Below are 25,867 nucleotides of genomic sequence, written 5' to 3'. Positions count from 1 at the left end.
GGAAAGTGGAGCACATGGTGCTAGTTGCTGCACCTACCAGGTACAAGTAGCATAACTTGTACTTTGGGCTGTTTCCGCCCCCAGGCAACCCAGGATTGAGGTAGTAGAAAGGTGGCTTAGAGCTGTACTGAATGAAGATTACATCACTAATATGCAAAGATGTCCTTTAGGCACTGGTTTCAATCTTCAGATGATGTGACTATGAACTTGAGAAAGTAAAAGTAGCTGTAAGGCTACGGCTACACTGACAACGGCAAATTTGCTGCCGTCAGATCGATTTCGCTGGATCGACTGAGTGGTGAGTGAAGACCCGCTCAGTCGATCCAGAAATTGATGTACTAAGACCAACTACACAAGTAGCGTAACACTGCATCGATGGGAACGCAGTGCAGTGAAGACGGAGAACAGAAGAGAAGCTCAGCAGTCGACAGGAGTTACGCAAATTTTTTGCATATTTTGTGTAACTCCCATCAACTGCCACCAAATCTTGCAGATATGTGTAGACAGGGTGTTAGACTCATGAGGCTGGTTGGGGCCCAAATGAGGTTGCTCTAACTTACAACAGCTGAAACAAACCTTACAATATTTGTTTGTTTTTCTCTGAAACATATTTAAAATTAATGGCTTCTTCAATCAATATTTTTAACAAGTATGTTTATTTTTTTCTGTTACAAGCAATACAGAGTTAATAAATTTAAATGCAGTGATAAAGTGATGGGTATTATACAACTTTTCCGTTCCCCAGTAAACATCCTATGATATATAAAATTATATTTTTATGCAACACATTAAAGTAAATTATCTGTTTGTTTGGTAGGACATTGTATAGCATAAAAGTGTTATTTCTACACATGCAAATTATTTCCATTTAAGGTGCTGTGTCATGGGATGCTACATCGCAGAGGATTATTTTCTCGAACAAGAGGGCATTTTTCTCCTTCTGGATTTGTTGGCAGTAGGTATTATTATTAGGGAATAACACCAGTACTAAAACATAGAAAAATAACAACTTTTCCTTTTTGTTATTGCTCATCTTAAGAGTATCACATCAGTATGCAATATCATGTGAACCCCAGAGCAGTTAATTCACTTACTGCAAGTACCTACATGCCATGGCACATGCACATATCATTCAAGTTTCTCATTTTATCTTTGTTTTTAAAAAAATATTTGTCAGTGTTAATTTCAGAGAAATTTATATTTCAATGGATCCTTCAATTTATAGGAAATTCACTCATTCCTGATTCAGGAAAGCGTTTAAGCACATGCTTAATTCTTACTGAAATCAGTAGGGGTACCCTTAAGCAAGTGCTTAAGAGGTTTGATGAATTAGGGCCTTAAAAAGTACTTTATAGACCCCTGGCCAGCATTTTACAACTGGCAACCTAAAGTGCTCACACAAAGCTTGTGGGCCTTCCACATACAAGTGCATGTGCAAGTTTTGTGAAAGTAATTTTGGTGATCAGTTTTGAATAGTTTGGTCCATAATATTTCTCTATTTTGCCTATGAATGTGGAATTTCTTTGTATTTTAAATTACTTTCTTCCCTTGTCCTTAACAAAGTTAAAACAAAAGAACATATGCAACCTAATTCTTGGAATATTGGTTGACTTTTGTGACAATCCTAAAACTGCTTCTCACATCAACACCTGGCGAGGAAAAAAAGATCAGACTGCAGCTAGCCTTTTAATATATTTGTGGAAACAAGAGGAGTTGGAGCTGGGAGTCAAACTTGATCAAGATGGAAGAATTGTTGGTAAGGGTTATCAGACTTTAAACCATCTGTGAGTAGTTTAATTGAATAAAGTAGAAAATAAAGCATTCTTCTAACAACTGAGTCCTTCAAATGTAAGTAAATTATAATAAATCTCTCGTATATCAGTGCTCCCTCATCTGACCAAGTTCAAAATGCCTACATATAAAGTTTTAATTTTGTTGTACAGTTTTTGCCACTAGGTGGCATTTGCTTCATTACCTGGCAAGAGAACTGTCACTAATATCCTCAACTGTCCATACGTTTTTAATGATTGACAGTTACACAGTTGCAGACTGAAGCTGTTCATCAGCTGTGTCCTTAAGGAGAGTTCTATGTCATATTTCAAAGTTTCCTTGAAAGAGGTTTTCCTCTAATATTAAGAGCTTCCTGCAAAGAACTTATACAGATACAAAATGTGAAATAGCAAGAAAGGGAAAGTTTTATTGTCACAAGATGTTATCGATACTAATCAGCATATCCTGGCCCAAAGTCTTCCCTATTTCACACCAAATCAATGGAGCTATTCCAGGTTTGTGTTGGTATAAACTTAATAAGATATGACTACCCCAGTTTTGGAGGAGGTGACCAAGGGTAAATAGTGAAATATACCAGTATATAATGGATGGCCAACACAAAACCACATAACCTATTTTTAAAAAATTATAAAAGTTCCTGTAAATTTAAAAATGGTATGATCTGACACTTGCTAACTTTTTGTGTGTTTGTGTGTGTTGTGAAATTATTAGATGCAAAGAGACCTTTACTTGGCAACTTCCAAGAACAGCAAGGAGTGATCCCAATGCCTGCCAACTGCCCCAGCATTGCCATCATGGAAGTGTCTGAAAACATGAGGGCAAAAATTTTTTCTGTATTATGCAAGCTAGGTAAGGACTATACATGGCATTCCCATTTTCAAATTTGTTATTAATCTGAACTTCTTCACCAGCAGCACATAGCCATTGCTATACATGCTTGACCTGCATCCAGATTAGACATCAGGAAAAACTTTTTAATCATTAGGGTAGATAAGTTAAAGAATAGGCTTCCTAGGGATGTCGTGGAGTCCCCATCATTGGAAGCTTTTTAAAACAAGTTGGACAAACATCTGTCAGGAATGGTCTAGGTTTACTTGGTCCTGCCACAGGTTGGACTTGATGACTTCTCAAGGTCCCTTCCATCCCTATGATTCACACACAACATCTCCATATTGCTTATGTAGTTCAGAACACCAGATCTGAGGAAACAAGTTGTATGGAAATAGCTTATACAAAATTGGAGAGCTTTTTTACAGCCTTTAAAACTTTGTGGCATACCTCTCAATGAAGCCATGTCACATACTGGCTTTTCGTCTGATACCGCAGATCTGAAAAATTTAATGAGGCTTGTCCTTTGATGCCATGCCACATATCACAAAATGCTTTAAAACTTTAAAACGATGGAAAGCATATTCTAATAAATATATACTACAGTGCTGGGCTACTACCATTTTGTAAGTGTGAAATTTATAATGAGATTTGGGCAAATATAATATCTGTACAATTCAAAATTATCTTAATTGGATATTGTTGAAATTCAACATGTACAAAAGTGAGAATTCAAAGTCCTAGCAGCTGTACCTTGCCTCCCTCCTCTCTGTGCACATTTATTCTTAGTAACATTTTATAAAATACTGGAGTCATTCTGCTTGCAAGGCTGAATTCAGAAGTTGGAAGAGGCTCTCAGTACAAATCCCTGAAAGTACCAAAATCCCTGAAATATGACTCTTCTGTTGGCTACTTCTCAGCTAAACAGCTTTGCTCCTTCATGATGCATTGCTTTACTGGAGCCACAGTATCAGGCTTCTCAATAAGGAAGGAATGAGCTATGTCTATCCCTTATGGAATCTGACTTAGTTTAAATAAAGGCCACACCAGAGTAGCAGTGTGTAGCATAGCAGAGACATAACACCAGCCGTGGCAGTACTGGTGATATGAAGGTTGCTTGGACACCCAGAAATAAAGCATTCAAACAAAATGATTTAGTTATAGGGAAGTGGCTAGGTTATCACCAGAAGCCAGCATAAGTAACTGACAGGATTAGAACAGTGTTTGGTGAAGACACTGTACAGATTTGTGACATCACTTTTGCATTTGATAACACATATCACACTTAATAAGTGCCATGGTGTATTGTCTTATATGTTAAGACAAATATATGATGTCATTCATATCTAGATAATAATTAACAATACTTTTTTAGGCTTTGAAAATTTGCCTGGTTTGTCTGCTAAGGATTTTGTCACACTCGCTATCATACGTCGATATCTTGACTTTAAAGTGAGTATTTTTGAAAAATGTTACTACTTTACCAACATTTGCGCACACAAAAAACAAATACAAGAAAAATAAAATTGTGTTACCGCTGAAGAACCCCTAGATAATTGCAATATAGACAAGTTATAAATCAAATGTAACACACAACCCTCAAAAGTTTTTTCTGCCTTATTCTTCTTGAGCATCTGTGCATGCACTGGTGCGCGTGCACACACACACACACACTATGGCCACTTGTTATGGCCCTGAAAAAGCAGCTTTGTATCACAAAAGGGGTGTGACTATAAATTCACACCCTGTCTTAATTCTCAATAACTCTCTGTAAAGACAAACCCTGTGTAAGCATTCTGGAGAATAAAATTTAACAAAAAGGAGAGAGAAAGAGGATATGTGGATAGTATTTTGAACCACTGGAACTTTCAGAAATAAACCTCAGCCTTTTTTAAAAATAGTCTGTCTGTTTAACACAAAGGTTGGAGAAGTCTGGAGTGAAGTATGTGCAGAACTAAAAGAAGAAAAGTTCAGACCAGTCACTCCTGATGAGGAAGCCTTGAAAGTTATTTTAGAGGCATCAGAAAATGTTGGAAAGATGGTTGCCACTCTCCAGACTGAAATGCTTGAAAGTCAACAGCACCAGGAACTCCAGGAGGAAGAAAAGGTTTACTCTAAGGTAGGACATCAAGTATTTTATACAAGAAAAGCCAATTTACTTCAATGTAAATTATGTTGCTGACTACTTATATTAGTAAGATTCTCTTACTTAAAGAGTTCAAGGTCACATCATATTTACATTAAGGTATTTTCTTCAGATTTCATAAGCAGTGAAAGTAAAATAATTTTTAAAAACTTAATTTTATTTCTCCAGTATTATATAATTTTGCCAATATTTAATTAGCACTACGAAAGAAACAACTGTGCAATGTATCATCACTGGTAGAATCAAAATAGCAATCATACTACTATGTTTGTTAGGCATGTATTTCGTCTTCTACAGAAGAGGAAAGGCAAGGTTATAATAATTATAAAGCAACCATCACAAATAGATCACTTTCTCATAGTGAAACACTAAGGTCTGTATCTACACTTGCAGGGGAACAGTCTTCCAAAACTGTTTTTAAACATGATTAGTGGTAAAACTGATTCCAATACAGTTTAAAGTAAGTGGGGATGAATAATGGATTTTTCAATTCACTGGCAGTTTTGGAAACATGAATGTGAGGAGAAGTAATTTTGAGTCAAACTAAAAATGACATTTTTGAAATTTTTCAGTGCATTGAAAAGTCCAAAAAAAAAATTCACACCAAAATGAATTGAAACAGTTTGACAGTACCAAAACAAAAAACTTTGAGTAAAAATGTTTCAGTAATGTCAAAACAACATTTCAGTTCAACCCAAAAAATGTAGTTTAGACTTTCATGCATTTTGACAAAAGCAAGCAAAGGATTCACAAAATGGCTGGAGGAGAAGATGAAGATGGAGGTAGTGCTTCCCTTATAAACTTTAGCCTAGTTGCTAGGCCTCACTTGGGTTATGGGAGACCTGGTTCAGATTTTTTCTCCCCATCAGGCAGAGGCGGGAACTGAACCTATGCTTCCCACACTTTAGGTGAGTGCCCTAGTCACTGGGCTAAAGCTTATAAGAGAACTGCTAACACCACACCACCTTCTTCCATTTTGAGAGTCCTTTGCTTGCTTCTGTCAAAAGGCCTGAAAGTGAAAATGAATTTTTTCAGATCAAAACAAAACATTTCATTTCAACATTTCCAAAATATTTCAGCTTTTTCAGTTCAGTTGAAACTGTTTGGTGAACCTGACACAAAATTCACAAATAGTTTCAATCAACATGAAACTGCATTTTCTAGGGAATAAACTGTTCATTGGGGGAAAAATATTGGTCCAGCTCTAGTGTAAAGAGCCAGCTCAGACATGCCAAAATTATGTTGGAACTTTTCTTAAAGAAAACTATTCTAGTCCAATTAGGTAGGGGTCTGTCTGTTTTACATTTAATCTATGAGCTATGGCAATGCAATGTTAATGTTCTAAACTGAAATAAATCAGAAAATTAAAAATTAAGATAATCTCAGTAAAATTAATTCCCCAAAACAGCACATACAATGTAATAGCTTTGATTACTAAATTGTTAAATGTAAATATGTATGTAGTTGTCAACATTCTAAAAAAAAATTCCAAGGACAGCTCTTCAAAGAAAATGGAGGTCTGCAGGCCACTAAAACCCCAGTCTCCTAGAGAGTTTTGTGTCTATTCTGGTGGATTTTAGAATGTTTTTAATATGAATAGCTTAATTCAGGGCCTCCAAAGAGCTAGAACTGGATAAACATCCAAAAGTTGGGCTACTTATCTGAACCCCTGAGATCTGCCATCCCCACATAACAACCTTCCACAAAAGGCTCACTCCACTTGCCATTGTTTTCTTGAAAAGAAGCAGTGTCCTGCTACCCATCTGGTATGTTCAAGAAGAGGACAGCAGGCATCCATCCCATTCCCTCACCATCAACACTTCCACAATCTCCATTTCTCTCTTCCTCTCTTATTCCTGGCACATCTCTCTTCTCCTTTCCCTCTGCCATCTGGGATCGTGGCCCCATTTTCCTCCTTTCCACTAGGAGACACATACAGCATCTTTCTTTTTCCCCTGTCCAAAGGATCTTCCTATTTGTCTCATAATTGTAATTCCCCCTCCATTTCTTATTTGTTTCCTCCCATCACGGCTGATTGCCTGTCTGTTCCCTCTTCTGTGCAGCTTTAAAGTAGGTAGGAATGAATGAAGGATTTCTTCTCTCTCAATCACAGAGTTGTCAGTACTGTTTGTTGTGGCCCCTTCATCATCTTTGGGGGGCACTGAAGAGTTGGTTTGCAACAGAGGTAATGTGTCTTGTCTTTGTTAGGGAGTGAGAAAAGCACAACACTCTCTAGCATTCTCCTCTAGTCAATATTAGAGCAGCACTAATACTGCTCATCCTTCCAGGCAAAGGAAAAGTGCTACATTAGGAATTGGCAGAGGGGAGGCCACAAAATCTGGGTAAATACATGGAAGCACTATCCCAACATCAGGAACAAGGAATTAAATACAGTTAATGGAAATACAATGTTACATCGCCTCAAATACAATGTTACATCTCTTCAAATCTTTATCATGTTGTAGATTCAAGCAATTCATAAGCAGAGAAAAATGGTAAATAAATTCTGGGAAGATTTCTTAACTCGGACATCAAATTATGAGGCTTTAAAGGTAAGAAGTTTTTTGGTGAATTTATATTAGCAATGTTGTTATATCATTGAACAATTCCAAGCAGTTTTTTCAGTACTGAGTACCAGGGTATTACTATAGAAATTACAGGTGGACTTGAGACCTGACTTTAGTAGTGCTCCAATAGTAGGAATGGCTCAGTAGTTACCCTAGTACTTGAGAGACCGAGGTTCAATCTCCTACTTCACCACAGATTTACTGTGTGACTATGGGCAAGTCACTTATTCTGTCTGTGCCTGAGTTCCCCACCTCTAAAATGGGGATCAAAATATATTCCTATTTTACCGGGCTGTTGTGAAGATGAATACATTAAAGATAGTGAAGCACTTTGAAATCTACTGGTGAGAAGTATTATCTAAAAGCAAGGGGGTATTTTTATTATTCATAAAATATAACAGAAATGCTGTTCTTCTTTATTGAAGACAAAGGTTTCCTGTCAGAGCCATGTAGTCGCTAATAACCCTGCTTCTCAATTTACAGTCAGATAGTGGGATTGAACACTCTTTCTGAAAGTACACTCACATGCACATGCAAAAGCAAATACCAAAAAGAGAGGCTGGAACTGCACATTTGGCCATCGTCTTTTTTTTTTTTTTTTTAATAATCTCTCGCTTGGTTTTTCCCACAGCAAGTATCTGAAGATAACCTGAGACTTACTGATCTGTTCTGATATCAAGAACACTTTTATTATATACAGTATTTGCATTGACATTCCAAAAAGGACATCCAGGGTAGAATCCAGAGTAGGACAACCAGACTAATTTGGGGACTGAAGGAAATTATTGACAATGAAATGTCTCTACAGCTGAATCTGTTCATTCCTGAAAAAAGGCACCTGAGGGAAAACTAGTCTTGGTATAAGCATACCTAACTGGCTTGTAGCAAAGATCTAGGTTGTGATCTGATTGGTCTGTGTGGCAAGGTGTAACCTATGGTCATGAATTGAAACTAACTGAAGAATAAAAATTGACTGTAAAGAGAGAGTTGGTTTTTTTAACTTCCAGGCTCATTAGCTAGTGGAACATTCTGTTCAGTCAGATATTGGCTGTGCAGCAATCCAGCCTATTCTGGGGAATGTCAGCCCACCAAGCAAATCCAGAACACAAAAGAAAAACTTGCATGTTGGGGAGATATTGAGCAGCTTTCATGAGCTTTCTGCCTCTTCTGCCACTCAACTATTAATTATGTCTGTCTGTATCCCTTCTTACCCTTTTCTCAACCTCTATTAATGCTTAACTTTTACAACACCCTAGCTCTGAGGTAGTCAGTAGTATCATTTTCCTTTCTGAGATGTGTAACCTGAGGTATAGAAAGGATAAAGGACTTGTTCAAGAGCACACATTTAGTGGCTGAGCTATAAATAAAGGCCTAGATTCTTGATACTCACTCCCTGACTATTAGATCACACTCCCGAGGCAGAGTACTAATGACTAAACTTATTCTGTTAGGTCATTTTTTTTATCTCCTGGCTGCAATACCAAATTGTTTCGTTTTCCAATAGATTTTGATGAATTAGCTCATATTATAGACTTTACATTCCCATTATTTATACTTTCGTTAAAAGCAAATAGAAATGACCCTTCATGTTTTATTTTGTAGTATTAATTGCACATTCTCTGTGATTCTGTGCTGATTCTCATAAAAATAACTCTTACTTTGTTACATATCTTTAGAAAGCAAAAAGACTTCAGGAAAAATCAATAGAAACCTCTAGAGTAAAGTCAAGATCACGAAATGCAACACTCCACTCAACTGAAATTAAAGGGCTGAATACGACAGTAAGTAAAGTTTCCAGGCATTCAGCTTAACTCACAATAACAGGCTAGTGGAAATAAAATAATATAGTTTAGGCACAACAGTTAGTTAGTTTTTTTTGTTTGTTTTAATGTTGGACTTCCTGTCAGTTCCACAAATGAGTTGATCTCAGTCTATTCTATCTTTTGTCCAATCCACTCTTTTCCCAAGTTGCTTTAAGAAATGTCCAGCCCCAAGCATGTGAGGTTAAAGCACTATGCCTTTTGAAGCAGAAAGATGCCTATTATGAATGAATGTGTTTTAATGCCTTTAATGCTTCAGGAAAGGGTATTTTTCGCAAAGGCATTTTCCAGCAGTGTGGGCTTTTATTTGTTGAGCCTGCAAAGATCATGAAAGAGTCCTGAAAGCATTCTTGATGGATGATACACTCCAGTCTGTTAGGTAGATGTCTGCACAGAGACCAATCCAGCACAGCTGCTAAGCATCACTTCAACCTCTGTAACACATCCACAGGCATCAAGGAAGTGAAATTGGTCATGGGTGGCATATGACTCCTGCCTTTGGGGAGGCTAGGCGTTCCACCCCCTTCCCCGAGCCGCACTCCCACTCCACCCCTGCTAAGCCCCAGGCCCTGCTCCCTCTTGGCCCCCTCCCTCGGGGCCTTCCCACCCACCACTCATACCCGTTGGGAGAGAGGGCGAAGTGTGCAAGCAGGAGAGAAGGAGAAGAGATGCAAGTAGTGGGAGGAGGAGCCTTGAGGGAGGGGATAAACAGGAGTGGGTCCTGGGGTGGAGTGGGGCTGTAGCATAGGTGGTGCGGAGAGGCAGAGTGGGAACTTCCACTGGCGGTTTGGAGAGGCTTAATCTCCCCAAGCTTATTATACCCACTGCCTATGGTCTCTGTGATCTGAAGCTACTGTGAAGAAATTCAGAAATGTGGGCCCTAACATCTATGGGTCAATCTTTTAATAGGAGTGTGACAATCAGGGTCCAGACACCCCATAGGGATAACAGGGTTTGTGAACTCTAAAGAATAAGCACTTGAAGCAGCTGGTTGTATACAATGTTATTGTGCACTTTATAGCAGGGGAAGGAGAGGAGTCTTTTCCCAACCCAGTTGTTTACACAAAACTACTCTCAAGTACCCATCCATTGTCCAGCTAGAAAAGACATTGGTGGACCATTTGAATTAATGGGAAAACACTGAAACAACCTGAAACTGAAAAGAAAGCCCCAGGCTTGGAAAACTAAGAGAGGAGGGAATTTCCCTTGCCATGAATCACCATAATCAGAGAAAGGGAAAAAAACTGAAACCCTTAAAAGAGAAGGGGTTTGAAGTGAAGGACATCCAGAAGCTGAAGGCCAGCATCTAGGCAGGGTGTGGTCCGTGAAATTCTAAATGTTGTCTGTGACAGAGGGCATACTGGGAGGAGGCAATAGGTAACTTATATTAGAAAATGGAATTTAACTAATATGGAAATGTAAAGCCTGAAGTTGCGTGCCTGTTTTTCTGTGTAACTTGTATGTGTTTGCTTTTCCTTACTATTTCATCTTTGAATCTGTGATTTTTTTTTTTAATTAAATAAACCTTTTGTTTATTTTTACCCCAAGCAGGTCTCTGTTGTGCAAACTGTGGGGAGTGTATGTGCCAAAGTTAACTAAAAGCTGGGGACAGGTTTCACTCCTTCACAACCAGATGGGAAAAGTCCAACTGTCTGGTAGATAAGAACATGGGGTAGATTGATTTGGGGAGACTTGGAACCAAGATGGCTGTTGGGATCATCCTGCAATGAGTAACTAATCTGGTGGAAGCCAGGGTGAGACCTTTATGTTTTTTAGCTGGCTACTGATGTCAGGTCTCTGAGTATATCATTATATATCAGTTATATCTGAGCGTATCATTAAGCACACAAGATTGCAGGGCAGGCAGTAACAGAACTCGTAGTATTGTATTCACTTGCTTCCTCTTTGGAGTTTAAACCGCCTGTTCTCCCCTTGAAGTGTGAGTACCCTGATTGTCACAGGAGGCCTCCTATGAAAAATGTGGAGAGACCAGAACCTACTGCCTCTGTCACTGGGAATACCTGTGCAGTTCTTAATGTCTTCACTAAAGACTTCCTTTCCAGTTGTCCATTCCTTCACAGAGTCCCATCTGATGTGGCTGTTGACAAAGTTTTTAGAAGAAGAAGGTTCAAGTTTAATCCAATCTCTTCCCTTTTCTCTGTCACCTGCTGTCAATGTGTGTATAACTACCTCTTCCCCAGAAGATTTCAGATGTTTTCAGAATCTTCTTGGGAGCGCAACAGAGCCTCTGGATCTTGAACTCTTAACACTCCAGGAGAAGGCTTGCTATCTAATATTTTGAAGTTGAGATGAAAAGAGAAAATCTCCATTCCAGTCAGAGTGCCTCTGACTTACTTTTCCTTCTATGCCTGTGGGGTCCTAGTGAGCAGAAAAGATGTAAAAAGTCCTTTAATATGGATCTGATTACATTTTTTGCACGTGTTCCCTGAATTGTTGTTTCAGCATCTACAGAAAATCAGGGAGCGCTTAGTCCATTCCACAGAAGAACTGTAAAGAAAATAAATTTTATCAGTAGAAAGTCATATTTATCAGCAACACCACACTTGAGAATTACAAATTACAGTCATTGCTGGCAATCTACAGCTCATATTTGTGGAACAAGCTTCTCCCCCTGCACCCTCATGCCTCCATTACAACATCCTGTATAGGTGAGGAAAGAGGAAGCTAAGATGGTTGTTGCAGAAGGCCAGTGAATGAGCAAATATGATCGAGGAGCTGCATATGTTATTGGTTTATTTGGTGGAGACTACAGTTAGAATCAGCCATTCATAGCTGAGAATTCTGAGCTTTCCCCTGAGGTCATCCAGTTCAGGATAGAGGATTTGCCCTTCCAAGGCTTTAACCTGTTCAGCGTAAACATGGATAATATTTTGGAAAAATTGTGGATCTCTTTTGATCTTTAGGTCTTCTACAAATCTCCTCTAGAAGTCACTCCATGTCAAACTCTTTTCCGATCTTTTTTTTTTTTTCTTTTTTTTTTTTTCAGAGAAAGCTCACAAAACATTGAGTGTCTAATGTTTCTGGAGACAGTAGATGAGAGCAGTAGAAGAGTATCAGGGAAAGAGGTTCTAATCTCATTATTTGCTCATTCTCAATGCATAATCAAGCTTGGTGGAGTGAGCTTGTGGGGTGATATGATGCACTAACAAATATAGCTGGGGATTCTGGGAATCGGTTACAGAATGATCTTAAACTATAAAGAATGGAAATAATGTTCTCATCCTCTTTTACAAACCAGCCTAAGGAAGCCAGCTGACCAGTACATTACAATCCACATGTTTGCTACATCACTAAAATATTTGCAGCACTGCAAATCCAAATAGCAGAATGCATTGCACAACATCTTATTCTTCTGAGAACTTGATTTTCTTTTGCTACATGCTTAAAAGCAAACATAAAGGCTGAGCAACATAGTGTGTAAAGATACCAGCCAAGAAGCTGTTCAGTCTATATTATTGATGGAGTAATTTTGTATTTTGCTTAAAAAGTATTTTGAGAGGAGCTACGAAACCTTTGTAATACATCTCCAGCTTCTAAGTAATGTTTTGAAAAGACGGCCTGTGATTTAACTCTCGTTTCATTTTAAAGACTAATATGAATGTCAAATCATTTGTTTTGTTTTCTAGATTGCATCTGGTCGCTTGGTAACTGTAGAAAGTACACCTTCTGAATTAACTGGAGGGCCCCTGGCTGACACAGACCTTGCTCTTAGAAAGCTCTCTGTTCGTGGAGGAGCCTTAAAAAAGATCAAAGGAGTTAAAGTGCTGGACCCATTCAAGAAAGATTCAGTATCTGTAAAGTAAACATTGTCCTGTGCTGTTTCATACAGTGCTTTTTATTTTTTAGTTAATTTTATATATTTGTGTCCAACCATTATTTGTAAAATATAATCTATTTGTATTTCTTTGGTTAAATATGTAGATCTTCAGATGAATAATGATAGAGAAAATATATTTTTGCTTTACAAAAATAATGTGAACATCAGGATGTTCATGAATCAAGAATGCTATGCAGTATGTGCTTTAGACGTCCATTAATTCTGATAATTATTGAGGTCATCTGTACTGGGCTCAGTTTACCCTGACCTGTAGCTTAATGTCTGTGCCTCAGTTTCCCCTTTTGGTACCATAGAGTACACACACTCTATCTGTTGCCATTAAGGATCCCCTTCCTTGAGGATGTTTATTGGAACATAATATAAACGTATTCAATTCTTCACTGTTACAGCAGGGCTCCCAAAGTCTTTTTAGTTTTACCCAATTACCTTTGGGACAGGGTTCTATCAGTCTATTTGGCGTCTCCCCCAGGACTCCACAGCCCTGGCATCCGGGCTTCAGAAACCAGCTCTCAGCTTCCAGGTGTAGACTCACCCACCAACTCTCTCGTGCAAGTGAAGATGCTCTCTAGAATACCCTACTCTCCTATGTCTCACAGGCTTCCACTGGTCTTATTCCATCAGTTCCTTCCTGGACCATTGCCCAAACTCCCTCTTGGCAGAGAACTGTGCCAGTCCCATCCCAGCCTCTGCGGAGAGACCTCCCTAGCCCCACTGGTCCCCTGCTGAAGCAACAATCCCCTTTTATATGAGGTGCTGCTTCTGAGCTGTGTTTGGGGCCCTAACCCCTTACAGGTCCAGGTTTCCCTGTGACCCCAGCTGACCTTGCAATTTGTAGCCATCCCAACACTGTGACATAAATTGCTTTAATCATGTATACTCTGTCTTTTCCACACACATACAAAAGGTTTTCAGTACAAACATTCACTGTGTAAAGAGCTAAAGTAAATTAGAAAAACTTGTGTTAGTTCTCTAGAATTTAGCCACAAACTCGTCCCTTTTGTAATTCCTAGGAAGATGGATTTTTCTGTGTGTGCATTTCTACACAATCCAATGGTAGTGTTTTGAAGAGAAATAATTTATAGGGTGCTTTAGGCAAAAATGAAAGCAGACATTTGTTGAAGTATCCAATTTTAAGTCTGTATAAAGAAGACTACAAAGGAAATAATGACATAAAACCATGCACCAACACCATTAATTGTAATTAGACCTCTAAGATCTCTCCACCTTCCATTTAAGGCAGTTGCAGTTTCTCATATAGCGTGGGAATAAACATGGGCCCAAAAGGTTACTTTGTAAGGCAAGACCACTCTTTGTAATTTTAGTGACGATTATTTCAGTTGAACCATGTCAATTTATAGCACCGGAGGGTTTGGCTCCTTGCTGGTTATTGGTGTTTGACTCACATCCGGCTTGCTTAGTTTGTGTTTATAAGATTTTTTTTTTCCAAATTCCCCCTGCAGAAAATTTAGCCATGCTTTATTAAAGAAGCATTTCTTTGCTTTCTATATGCAAGAGTGACAAGTCTTTTAATCTTCGTTAGTTTGTGGAATATATAAAGGAACTAAATGTAAGTGGCTCTGACATTTCTGACCTACTGTCACCAAGAAGTTAGAGTGTGTATATCATGGGTAGTCAACAGGCGGATAGCAGGCCAAATCCGGACCACCAGATACTTTTAAATGGATGGTGAAATCTATTTACTTATTATTACTATTGTGGTGTGAAAAATGTTTCTCTGGAGTCTGCAGTTTGACTATACCTTGATCAAGAAATTTGGACTTGGACAAAAAAATAATTGACTACACGTGATGTATATGATGTTAATTTAACAGAGGGCTTACCCTTTCAATAGACTATCCACTTAACACCTTACATGTCAGTAAATGCCCTGTTTAGTCAGTTCATATTACTGTAATTTCACGACTCTTCATGCACAATGCTGACTCAGAGAATGGCATGATCTGAGTAGAAATCCAATGGCTAGGCTAACAGAAAAGTATGCTCCATTTTCCCTTTTTAAAAAATAAATACTTGTATAGAAGAATGAAGTGCCATTTGAAATGTATTATTTGCATGCATTTGTATGTGGCACTCATTACTGAACCATGCTCAGACCCCACTAGTTAGCTAGGCAATGGTTATGTGAGTGCACACACAGCTATCTCACTGAGACGTTTTAAAAAAAAAACCCCAGAAGAACATTGTGCCCTGACGGATACCTACCATTTGCATCTTCCATTGTGCCTCTATTGCAAACGCCCTGCTGTATTGCTAGTTAGGAATTATCTATAGAAGCTCTTATTAGTTGCTCTCCTTTGAGTGATTGTGCACATACACACCTGCAATACAATATGTGTGTGCCCAAAAGTTTTGCCAGCAATACCAATAGGCAGCACTTGCAGCCCCACTCATGTTCTCAGACAAGGGGAATAAAAGGGCATGTTCCTTTTCATGGCCTGTGGTAAGAGTTGGAGCTCCCCCTAGCATCTGTTTCAGTTAGCGAGTGTTGTGAAATTCCTCTAGTCCTCTAGTCTACATAGTTATAGATAGCAGTATTTAGTGTAGTTTATTATGAAAAAAATCCCCAGGTTTCAAGCTATGTGCAATGTGCAGGACAGTTTTCCCTATTACAGATAGGCACAAGAGCTGCTTGATTTGCTTCACTGAGGGCTGTGTGAGGGACAAATGCCCTATTTGTACGTCCTTCCCACCAGGACGCAAATTAAAAAAAAAAAAAAAAGGGATTTCTGCCTCAAAGTTCACCTTACGAAAGAGGTGGTGTCCTGTGTCAGAACTAAGCCCCAATCACAAGCTAGCAGATTCAGACTCCATGAAGAGCATCCCTCTGGCCACCATCAAGAACCAGCTAATACAAGTTCTTACAGACAACACCACAGTCATGTTTTATCTGAATAAGCAGGGAGGTGCAAAGTCATCTCAGCTATTCCAGGAAGCTAACCACCTGTGGAATCTATGCAAAAGAAGCAATGCCTCCCTGAAGTTGTTCCACCGTTCAGGAGTGAGAAACACAATTGCAGATCCCCTCAGCAAGGATTTCATTAAACCACACAAGTGATCAATGAGAAAGGACATTCTCTTCCAGAGTTTCCACCACTGGAGATACTCAGTAATAGACTTTTTCACGACTGACCTGAACAAGTGCAGGAGACTTTGCTCCAGGGCAGGCCACAGCCTGGGCTCCATCAGATACCTTCCTTCTCTTTTGTCCAGTCATCTATATGCATTCCTCCAGTTCCTCCCATTCCAGGGGTACTCAGGAAACTAAAAAGAGACAAAGCAACATTAAGTCTTTTGGCACTGGTGTAGCCAAGACAGTATTGATTCACAGACCCAATTAGGTTTCAGTCCAGCCACTGGTAACTTTACTCCTAGTAGAGAATCTCCTGTCTCAGAACCAGGGCAAATCTCTGCCTCCGAATCTCCAGCTCACAGCATGGATGATCGCTGGTTGAATTCTCATGTGAAATCATGCTCCCAAGATGATCAGGCCATCTTGGTGAGCAACAGAAAAGAATCCATTAAAGCCACATACACAGCAACACAAAGAGATTTTTACTTTGGTGCAATCTCAACATATCATCATGGCCCCATCATACAGAGGTTACACATAGTCCAGTATATCTGTTGCATCTGAAATAACTTGGCATTTCACGTAGTCTCATGCAAGTCCACCTGGCTTCCATATCTGTACTGCATCTGACAGTAGATGTTTTCCATTTTCTGTCACACTCTGGTTTCCAGATTTCTTACAGGTCTGCTCAGTGCTTACCCTCCTGTGTCTGATCCCATACTTGCATGGGATCTTAACATAGTCCTCTCCAGACTAATGGGATTGAACCTATGGCAACAACCTCACCACCCTTTTAATCCATCACGACAATATTTCTGGTGGCAATCACTTCTGCAAGGAGGGTTTCAGAACTTCAGGGTCTCCTGGCTGACCCTTCTTTCATAGTCTTTCATACAGACAAGATTTCTCTGATACCGCACCCTACATTTATGCCTAAAGTAGTGTCCGCTTTCCATCTGAACCAAACTGTTCGTCTTTTAGTCTTCTCCCTGAAAAATCATTCTTCCAAAGCTGAAGAACGACTCCATTCTTTGGCGTTTGTAGACTTTTGGGGTCCTACTTGGACTGCACTATGTCCTTCAGAGCCTTTCCCAGGCTTTTGTGGCCTACACTGAGAAAGTTGGAGACCTACAAGTGTCATCTCAGAGAATTTCATATTGGATTTCCAATTGCATTAAGCTCTGCTATGATCTCATGAAAGTCTCTCCTCCACCAAGAATAATGGCTCACTCCGTTACAGTGCTCAGACCGCTACATCAGCTTTTCAGAGCAATAGCAAATACTGTCTCTGCAAAGCAGCAATATGGTCATCTGTACATACCTTTTCCACACATCATGCAATCACTCAAGCTTCTCGTGGTGATGCCAACTTCAGTAGTGTTTACAGTCAGATGATCCAAAGCTCCTCCACCTGTAAGGGAGCTGCAGTGGAATGTATATGTGCACAATCACTCGGAGGAAAAACCAGTTACTTACCTGGCCAGTTACTTCCCTGCTACTTTGTGTTTGGACATTACATGCAGCAGTGTAAAGGAATGGAGAGGGAGGTGCCAGACATACCCCTTTATGCCTTCGTCTGAGAGCATGAAGAAAGCTGGGCACATGCACCACCTTGTGGTATTACTGGCAAAAGTCTCCAACTCCAGTGCACTGGGCTCCTCTCTTGCTCCACAAGCTGCAACATCCTCTTCGTGACTTGGTCCTCCGGCCAGGTCACTATCTGTGTTTCCCCCTTGCCGGGTACCAAAGGGAGTCTTCCACAATCCTTGGCAGTCTTCACACTCACTGCCTCATGGTGTCACTCCCCAGTAGTTGGCAGGGGAACCTGGGCCTGTCCTTTACTCTGCATTCTGGCTCAGGGACTCTCTAACCAGCAGTCAAGGTTTGTTCCTTCTGGACCTTATTGCCTTTCCCTGAGCCCTTTCCTTACCATCTGGCACCCCACTCTCCCCTCTGGGCTTGTCAGCCTTACCACTCCATCCCCCCAGGGAGCAACTGCAGAATACTTGTCTCTGCAGCCTTCAGACACTCTGCCCGTCTCCCAAGGAGCAACTGCAGCCTATTTCTAGCCCTTTGTGCATGGTGCAGTGTTGGAAAACTTGACTGTTCAGCCCGCACTTTACAGGAAGTTGTCGCAGTCCTCCAAGTTCCCAACAAATCCTGCCACACCATCCACAAGTGTGCAGCAGGAGCCTGGACTCTTGTGGCCATTCGCAAAAGCAGTTGCTCAAACAGGTCTTTCTGTTGGGCTCTGCCTTCCTCCTTCAACCAACATTCCTCTTCCAGGAACTGCAATACAAGTGCCTGCTCCCACCCTGGAGTTCTATCCTGCAAACTGCCTGTGCCTTTCCATTTGACGTGAATCCTTTTGTCTTTGGTAGTGCACCTGCCTGTTGGCCTGTCCAGAATATCAGCCATAAGTTCACCATGGAAACTTCCTCTTGGACTACTACAAAGACCCAAGCTTCTATTGGCATGTGCTTGAGCTGCCAAGATACAGCAGCCAGGAAAGGTGCTTGCCAGCAGACATAAAACAATATTGTCTTAGTGTGTCACAAATAATTCAGTGCATGAGTACAAAAAAAATCCTTATGGATGCTCAAGGACAAAAACTGATACATTGCAAAACTGAACTTCAATAAATTGTGAGAAGAATGCTTCAGATCCTAGAAGCGCTGTGGTCACAACTAAGATAATTGCAGTGAAAAAAGTGAACAGAGAAGGGTAAGTGTAAAATCACAATTTTGTTTAAAAATTGCAGCCTGCCTTACGCTTTGGGGAAGAGAGGTGGCCATGGTTTACTACATAAGCCTACTCTATCATTTCAGGCATTCCACATTTTGGAAGATATAACAGTTATTGTAGTTCCTGAAAGGCAAAGACAGAGGTTTTTTTCTCCAAGCTGCTAGTGGTAGGCCAGTGGTGTATGCCACCGACATATTCAAACTTATCATGACTGAACAGCACATCTACAAGTGGGGTGGGCTATCGAGGTGGCCCTGAAAAATACACCCTTCCCCAAAATGTGACTACCTATCTGGAGTTCAGGTAGGGGTAAAGTTTGTAGCTATCAGCACTCGGGATTGGGGTGAAATTCATGGGGGGAATCAACAGGATGCTGCATTAGCATGGATTACTGCCTCCCCACATCTTCTGATGCAGCCTTTTATGACTTCATGCAAACCCAAACATTAATACAGACATGTAGAGAACTCCACAGCCATTTCCCTCCACCCCACCCTACCCGCAGCACACATCTGCACTGCATACAAACCACCAGCCATATTTTGGTCAAATTATTTCATTACCCCGGCCTACATCTAGCTTAAATGGAATACATTTGTACATGGACTACATTTCACACACCCCCACACACCTTGTGTGCTACACATTAGACAATCTTTTAGTCTTTGTTCTCTCTCACACTTCACTCAGTATCTTCCATCAGGCTTCCTCTTATGCTTAGAACAGCCTCCTCCTCCTCCAAATATGCCAGTCAACCTCACCCTCCTCTGCCAATGTTCTTTGGATACCTTGTCATGCCAATAAAGTCCCATTGAATCGATTGCTTATACTAAATTGTAAATAACTTGGGTCAAGGATTTGTTTTTTAAGTATCCTGGGTATGAATAATAATACATGCCTTGGTGGTGGTGTAGCTTGGACTCCTTTTAGTAGATGAATAGTCAATAATCTATAAATTCTTAAGCTATTTGAGACCACTTCGCACTGGGACAAAGGCATCAAAGTATAAAAATGTTTGAACACATTGAGCTCAATCCTGCAAAGTGTTGAGTCCCTTCATCACCATTTAAAATCAATGAGCGTTGAGGACACCCTACACCTTCCAGGATGGAGCCCTTTAAAATGTGCATGGTGCATTGCAGCTTTTGCTCAGTTCAAAGGTAGTGCTGATATATATGAGCATAAAAGGTGGTCCTACAAGTATTCATGCATTTTTGCACTTGTGTAAATGAACCATAGTTAAAGTAACATTTTTTTGTATTTGCTTAAAAAACCACATCATTATTGCACAGTTTATATGACCAAGCTAGATAAACTGAGCTCTATAATGCAAACAATTGATCCGGATTTATATATTGGATCATTAATGAAACGTACTTCATTTATAGCTGTTAAATCAAAATGAGGGTTGTAAAAATTCAACTTTTGTTTTATAAATAAACATTTATTTTGAAATATCTTGCTGATCTGATGCCTTGCAGTATCCTCAGCTAATTTTTTTAACTTCAGCATCTTTCATTGGCTTTCCAAGGGTATGTCTATACAGCAAAGAAAAATCTGCAGCTGGACCGTGCCAGCCAGCTCAGTCTTTTGGGCCTCAGACTGCGGGGCTGTTTCATTGCTGTGTAGAATTCCAGGCTTGGGCTGGAGCCTGAGCCCTGGGACCGAAGGCACCAGCCTCTTCTCAGTGGCGGCACTGAGTTGGGCTAGATAGAAAACTTGGGGGGGGGGGGGGCCTACACTATGCATCTTGTGGGCACACATTTTTTTTTTTTAACAGTACACACTGAAACGTGTTTGATCTATGTTATCCTCAAAAGGAGAATAAAAATATATACAGACAGAGTGGTTTTAAACCTCATCTATGGCAGCTGATTGGTGCAACATTTATTCACAAAAAATCAATAGGAAAAAAAACTAAGCCAGTAAATAAACTAATATTAACAATAATAAATGCAAACTTCTGGAAAAAATTACTGATTAAATACTAATAGCTATTTACTTTAAATCTAAGAACATAATATATTATATTTTAAAATTGGCCATTTGCACACGCAAAGGAAATACGACAACATGTATTAAGAGATTTAACAAGCATTGTGAGATAGAGTCATACCTCACACATCCTTCTGGAAGTCGTTCAAACTGAAGCAAATTCAGGACTGATGCACATTGGAATCCAGATTGTAGTATGGCACATTCGCCAGAACCTCTAGTGAGTCATATCACTCATCCATTGTAAAGACCCATTACAAATATGCACTAAGAATCACTCCAACCCATCCTGCAGATTACTCAGCTGGTAACTGTCATATGTATGCTAGTTCTTCTGAGACTTAAGTCCCAGTGGTTGGGATAGATAACAAATATTATAGCCCTCCTAACAGTGTGTATTCTTTTCAGGTGAGTAGGAGTTGACTTCAAGCGGTCTGGAGTTTTAAAAGACCTCACAAAAACATCTTCCCTGGCACCCAGCCTCTGAAGTGTTATCCTCTCCCAGCACAAGTACCATCCAGTCCTTGTAAAAAGACTGTAAATTTTAAGGTGTGGTTGAGGATTGGGGAAGCCTTCTGAATATTTTCCCCTTCAACTAAGTAGGAGAATCCTGTCAAATTCCTAGCCCAGTAAAATCACACTTGTTATGCTTCTGCCCAGTAGTATTTGTGGTAGTCCTGGTAGAAGTCAGAGCCAGCAGCAGTGCAGAACTGCAGAGGTAAGAGTGGCAATGCCAAATCATGCCACCTTTATCATGCCACCCTTACTTCTGTGTTAATGTTTGACCTTTGTGCTGGGAAGGGTGACTACAGAGGGGCTAAGGCAAATTTTTATGGTGGCGATCAGGGCCTCGGCTTGGGATGCTGTTTTTGTTGTTAGCGACAAAAAGGAAAATAGAATGTTTGAAGTGAAATGTTTCAGGGATTCCGTATGTGGATTCATTTTTCACTAACCTTGTGGAACCTTCCAGATTTTCTGCATGCAAATTGTGCATCAGAGTTGTGAAATGGGCGACACATGCAATTAAAAAATAAAGTTTTAAAAATGTAACAAACGGAGGGGGGCACCAAAGATGCTCCTGGTCTGGGGCGTCGTTTGCTCTAGGGCCAGCAGTGGTGGTTATAGCCCCCACAAGCCCTGTCTCCCATCCTCCCAGTGTCGCCCCTCTTGATTTAAGGCTTGATTTAAGGCTAGACCTTGATTTAACATTCTACCATGAGCTGCACAGCCCCAGGAGCAGACTCGGAGAATCACAATTCATTACCAAGTTCCCCTTGCTTGGGGAGAGACCAGTAGCAGGTGATTGCCCTTCCGTGTCAGCTCTACTCTCCTGATTGGTTTCTTGTGGGGGAGGTAAGATTCCATCCATTCCCCGCTCCTTACCCATGTGCCTGAGGCTGCTCTCCCACTGTGCTGCCATCTGCAATGCTAGTATCCCCAATGTGGGATACAGTGCACCCCTTACACTCCCACATGGGTACATAGGGCACATGCTAAACGTATGCAGAATATGTAACTGGCCCTTTGTTATATTATATATGTACTGTATTTGTAACTAAGATATACAAATGGACAAGAATGAGAGAGTAACTATTATTCAGTCCTTGTTGCATAGAAAAATATTTTAATTCGACTATAACCAAGACCAAGCAGTGATCAAATACAAACTTAGAGGCTGCGCAATACACTACATCAAGCATAATCTCTCCTTTTGATATTGGCACTTTTTTTGCAGACCTTAAAATGAAATCCATTTCATGTGCAAGATACTGTATAAAATATATGCTTGTTGCCATTGCACTCTATTGTTTAATGTATAAAAATATATTGGGTTTCTAGTGCAGTTAACATTTTAAAAAAGAATTATTTGAAAGATGAGTGTCTACAAAAATATAGCACTAGTTTAACAGATAGATTTACCTGAGAGAACACAGATATTGACTCAAAATACATAAAGCATTCACATATGCAGTGGGGGAAAAGGCAATCTCGGTACATTTAAAGAAAGGGGGACATGTTGGCAATACACATCAGAAGTACTTATCAATTACCAAGTACTTGTACAGCATAAAAAAATCTCAAAATCCATCAAAGGAACAATGCTCATAAGCATCTACAGTACAGGCTGTGCTGTTGACAAGCAGGCTCTTCTCCTTCAGTTTGATGTCATCTTGCTGAGGTATCTTCATTGTTCTCCCATTGTGGCCTAAAATTGATGTTTTGAGAAGTCTGACCCTGCAATATTAGAAAAGAAGGCTTGTTGTTATCAAAGAACTGCCTAGGAATGCTAGGGTTATATCATCTTTTTTTGTCTATTAAATTTGTGCGTTATGTTCAGTCTACAAAATCTAAACTTGCATTTATAAAAAAAAAAAAATCTATTGAAACTGCTTTCCTTTTGGGGGCATACTACCTCTAGGGATTGGTTAATAAGCTATAAAGCCGGTCATCCATAGGCTGCCAGTTCAAATCCATCCCAGAGCAACAGTGACCAGTGAATTCATTACTAATTGGTGGTTCACAGTAGCCGGGTGGCCATGTTACAAAAATGAGCACTAATTGTATGTGTCAGAAGTGTCAGGGGGAAGGATGAGGCTTGAATGGACAGGGAATCAACCTCTCCTAGAGCTGAAGCAAATTGCTCTGAAGATTTCACTGTTGCTATTTCTTTTACTTCTGTGCTGTGAATAAACAAAGGAATTCTGTCTCCAACCTTGTTAATTCAGCATGATGAGCTTATATGAGCGTTAAACTCACACAGGCTCTTTTAAGAAAAACCTTTGTAAAAATATAATATCATAAGAACATAATTATGGCTCAATTTGCCTTGAACAGAGCACATGGTAGGGTTATGTGGAAATACATGATCTAGCACAGGGGTTCTCAACCAGGTCTACATGTACCCCGGAGCTACACAGAGGCCTTCCGGGGATACATTAACTCGTCTAGATATTTGGCCTTGTTTTACAACAAGGCTGCATAAAAAAGCAGTAGTGAAGTCAGTACAAACTAAAATTTCATAAAGACAACAACTTGTTTATACTGCTCTATATACTATTCACTGAAATGTAAGTACAATATTTATATTCCAGGTGATTTTTTTTTATAATTATATGGTAAAAATGAGAAAGTAAGCAATTTTTCAGTAATAGTGTGCTGTGACGCATTTGTATTTTTATGTCTGATTCTGTAAGCAAGTAGTTTTTAAGTGAAGAGAGACGTGAGGGTATTCAAGACAAATCAGATCCCTGAAAGGGGTACAGTAATCTGGAAAGGTTGAAAGCCACTGATAGCACAATCTGAACAACACACACAATTCTTCAAAATTTGATACACTACAAAATGCAAAAGGAGAGACGCATGTAAAGTATCATTAAAATGGCTTTATCTACAATATGAGAATGCAAGATGGACAGAAAACTAGAGACGATTATGTTGAGTTGTCTGAAAAATAGAAGACAGGTGAAGGATGGAATAGTATTTTGCTTTTAATGGCTAGAATTGTATATTAAAGTTACCTTCTGAGGTTCTCTGTGAGTATGTGGAAAAATAGTTGGGGGATAGTAATTGTCTTCTGCCCATTCCATGGGACCTTGAGAGCACACAGTCTACATACATATCCCAGAAATTCTGAGCTAAGTCATTGAAGAGTTCATTATGCTTGGGCTTCGGTGATTCTTTCAGGAACATCATGAAGTCCCAGAGATCAATGATAGCATCTGCTACCTTGAGTTTCTTCATTTCCACCAGCCTGTGCGAGGAGCTCTCCCAGCACTGATGGTCAATTTCACCCAAGCTTGCAGGAGGTTCTTTATAATATTCTGGAGTGGCATGAACCAAATTCACCATCAATATACAGCCCAGTTGAAAGTACCACCTTCTTCTACATACAGAGTCCATGCTCCACAGTGGTACCTAAAAGAAAAGGCATTAAAACAATAGTGACTTTGCCCTTCTCTAATCTTTTCTCATATCACTTTAAAAAAGATATCCCTGAGATGATTTATGAATTGTGTTCATGCATAATACTTAACATTTATATTGCACTTTTGATTTCCAAAGCACTAATATAAACATTAACCAATGAATCTTTGCAATACGCTTGCAAAGCAGCTCAGTATTATTAACTCCATTTTACAGATGGAAACATTGAAATAAAAAAGTTAAATGACTTGCTAATAGTCACAAACTATGTTGGCCTCTGAGCTGGTTTTAGAGCTCAGGTGCTCCTAAACACTCCTGTGTTTAGACCACCCTACCTCTCTGCTAGTTGTTCAGTTATCAGCAGCATTATACCACTCATGTGTTTACAATGATTGCAATCAAGTATCAGCATTATAAACAATCTGCATTGCTAAAAGTTGTCAGTCCCTAACCATTCTAATTCAGATGAGTGGTAACAAGGGAAAGAGTGGATTGTTGCACACGCGTGAGGCTGCATGTGCACAGAATGAGCTCATTCAGTGATAACAGTGGGAATAGTAAGTTCAAGGTTGTCTTCTTTCAGTATTGCATTAAAATTAAGCAAACGTTTATTATAGCTTTTGCTAACATATGTATATGCATAAAATATTAGAGATCTCTGGGGAGAGCAGAACAGGAGAGGCAAAGAGTAAAAACCCTACAGTCATAATGAAAAGTCCAACCCTACAGAATACACAGCCATTATGAGCTGATCTGCACTGGGAAAATTCTGACCTGAAATTCTCCACTGCTGCAGCTATATCTGCTCAGAATAACAGCCTATGCTAAACAATCTGTTCCACCTTGTATTTAGCTGTGACACTGATTACATTTCCCAGACCTGAAGAAGAGCTCTGTGTAGCTCAAAAGCTTGTCTCTCTCACCAACAGAAGTTGGCCTAATAAAAGATATTTCCTTACCCACCTTGTCTCTTAGAACAGAGTTAGACAGCACAATGGTTAAAACTCATGAGCCCTCTCTACCCTATAGCATCCACTATTCTAACCATTGATTGAGCTGCACTGAAGGAGAATTACAGGTCTGAATGTTGTGCTGTAGACA

The 25,867-nt window shown here is 39.8% G+C and overlaps 2 protein-coding genes across 2 annotated transcripts in view; one reads left to right on the top strand and one right to left on the bottom strand.

Annotated features, from left to right (window-relative positions):
- The window catches only part of CFAP69 (cilia and flagella associated protein 69), a 35,561-nt gene extending 20,527 nt beyond the window's left edge, over window positions 1-15,034 (top strand). Inside the window, exons 16-23 of the mRNA XM_067562237.1 lie at window positions 874-955; window positions 1,564-1,756; window positions 2,503-2,640; window positions 3,995-4,071; window positions 4,541-4,738; window positions 7,231-7,317; window positions 9,009-9,113; window positions 12,800-15,034. Of these exons, the coding sequence (XP_067418338.1) occupies window positions 874-955; window positions 1,564-1,756; window positions 2,503-2,640; window positions 3,995-4,071; window positions 4,541-4,738; window positions 7,231-7,317; window positions 9,009-9,113; window positions 12,800-12,976 (1,057 nt within the window). The 3' untranslated portion in view covers window positions 12,977-15,034. The remainder of the gene's footprint in view (window positions 1-873; window positions 956-1,563; window positions 1,757-2,502; window positions 2,641-3,994; window positions 4,072-4,540; window positions 4,739-7,230; window positions 7,318-9,008; window positions 9,114-12,799) is intronic.
- A 7,416-nt stretch (window positions 15,035-22,450) lies between these two features.
- On the bottom strand, window positions 22,451-24,788 carry FAM237B (family with sequence similarity 237 member B). Its single transcript, XM_067561700.1, has 2 exons — window positions 24,361-24,788; window positions 22,451-23,077 (listed from the first exon to the last, which is right to left on the bottom strand). The coding sequence occupies exons 1-2, from the start codon at window positions 24,740-24,742 to the stop codon at window positions 23,049-23,051; spliced, it is 411 nt and encodes a 136-aa protein (XP_067417801.1). The 5' UTR covers window positions 24,743-24,788; the 3' UTR covers window positions 22,451-23,048.
- Between the last annotated feature and the right edge of the window lie 1,079 nt (window positions 24,789-25,867).

This window comes from Emydura macquarii, unplaced genomic scaffold (genome assembly GCF_026122565.2).
Source record: "Emydura macquarii macquarii isolate MOO-44397 ecotype Brisbane River unplaced genomic scaffold, CSIRO-AGI_Emac_v2 contig_2422, whole genome shotgun sequence".
NCBI lineage: Eukaryota > Metazoa > Chordata > Testudines > Chelidae > Emydura > Emydura macquarii.
The sequence above is the reverse complement of the archived record's forward strand: the minus strand, read 5'-3'. Positions and strand labels throughout refer to the sequence as shown.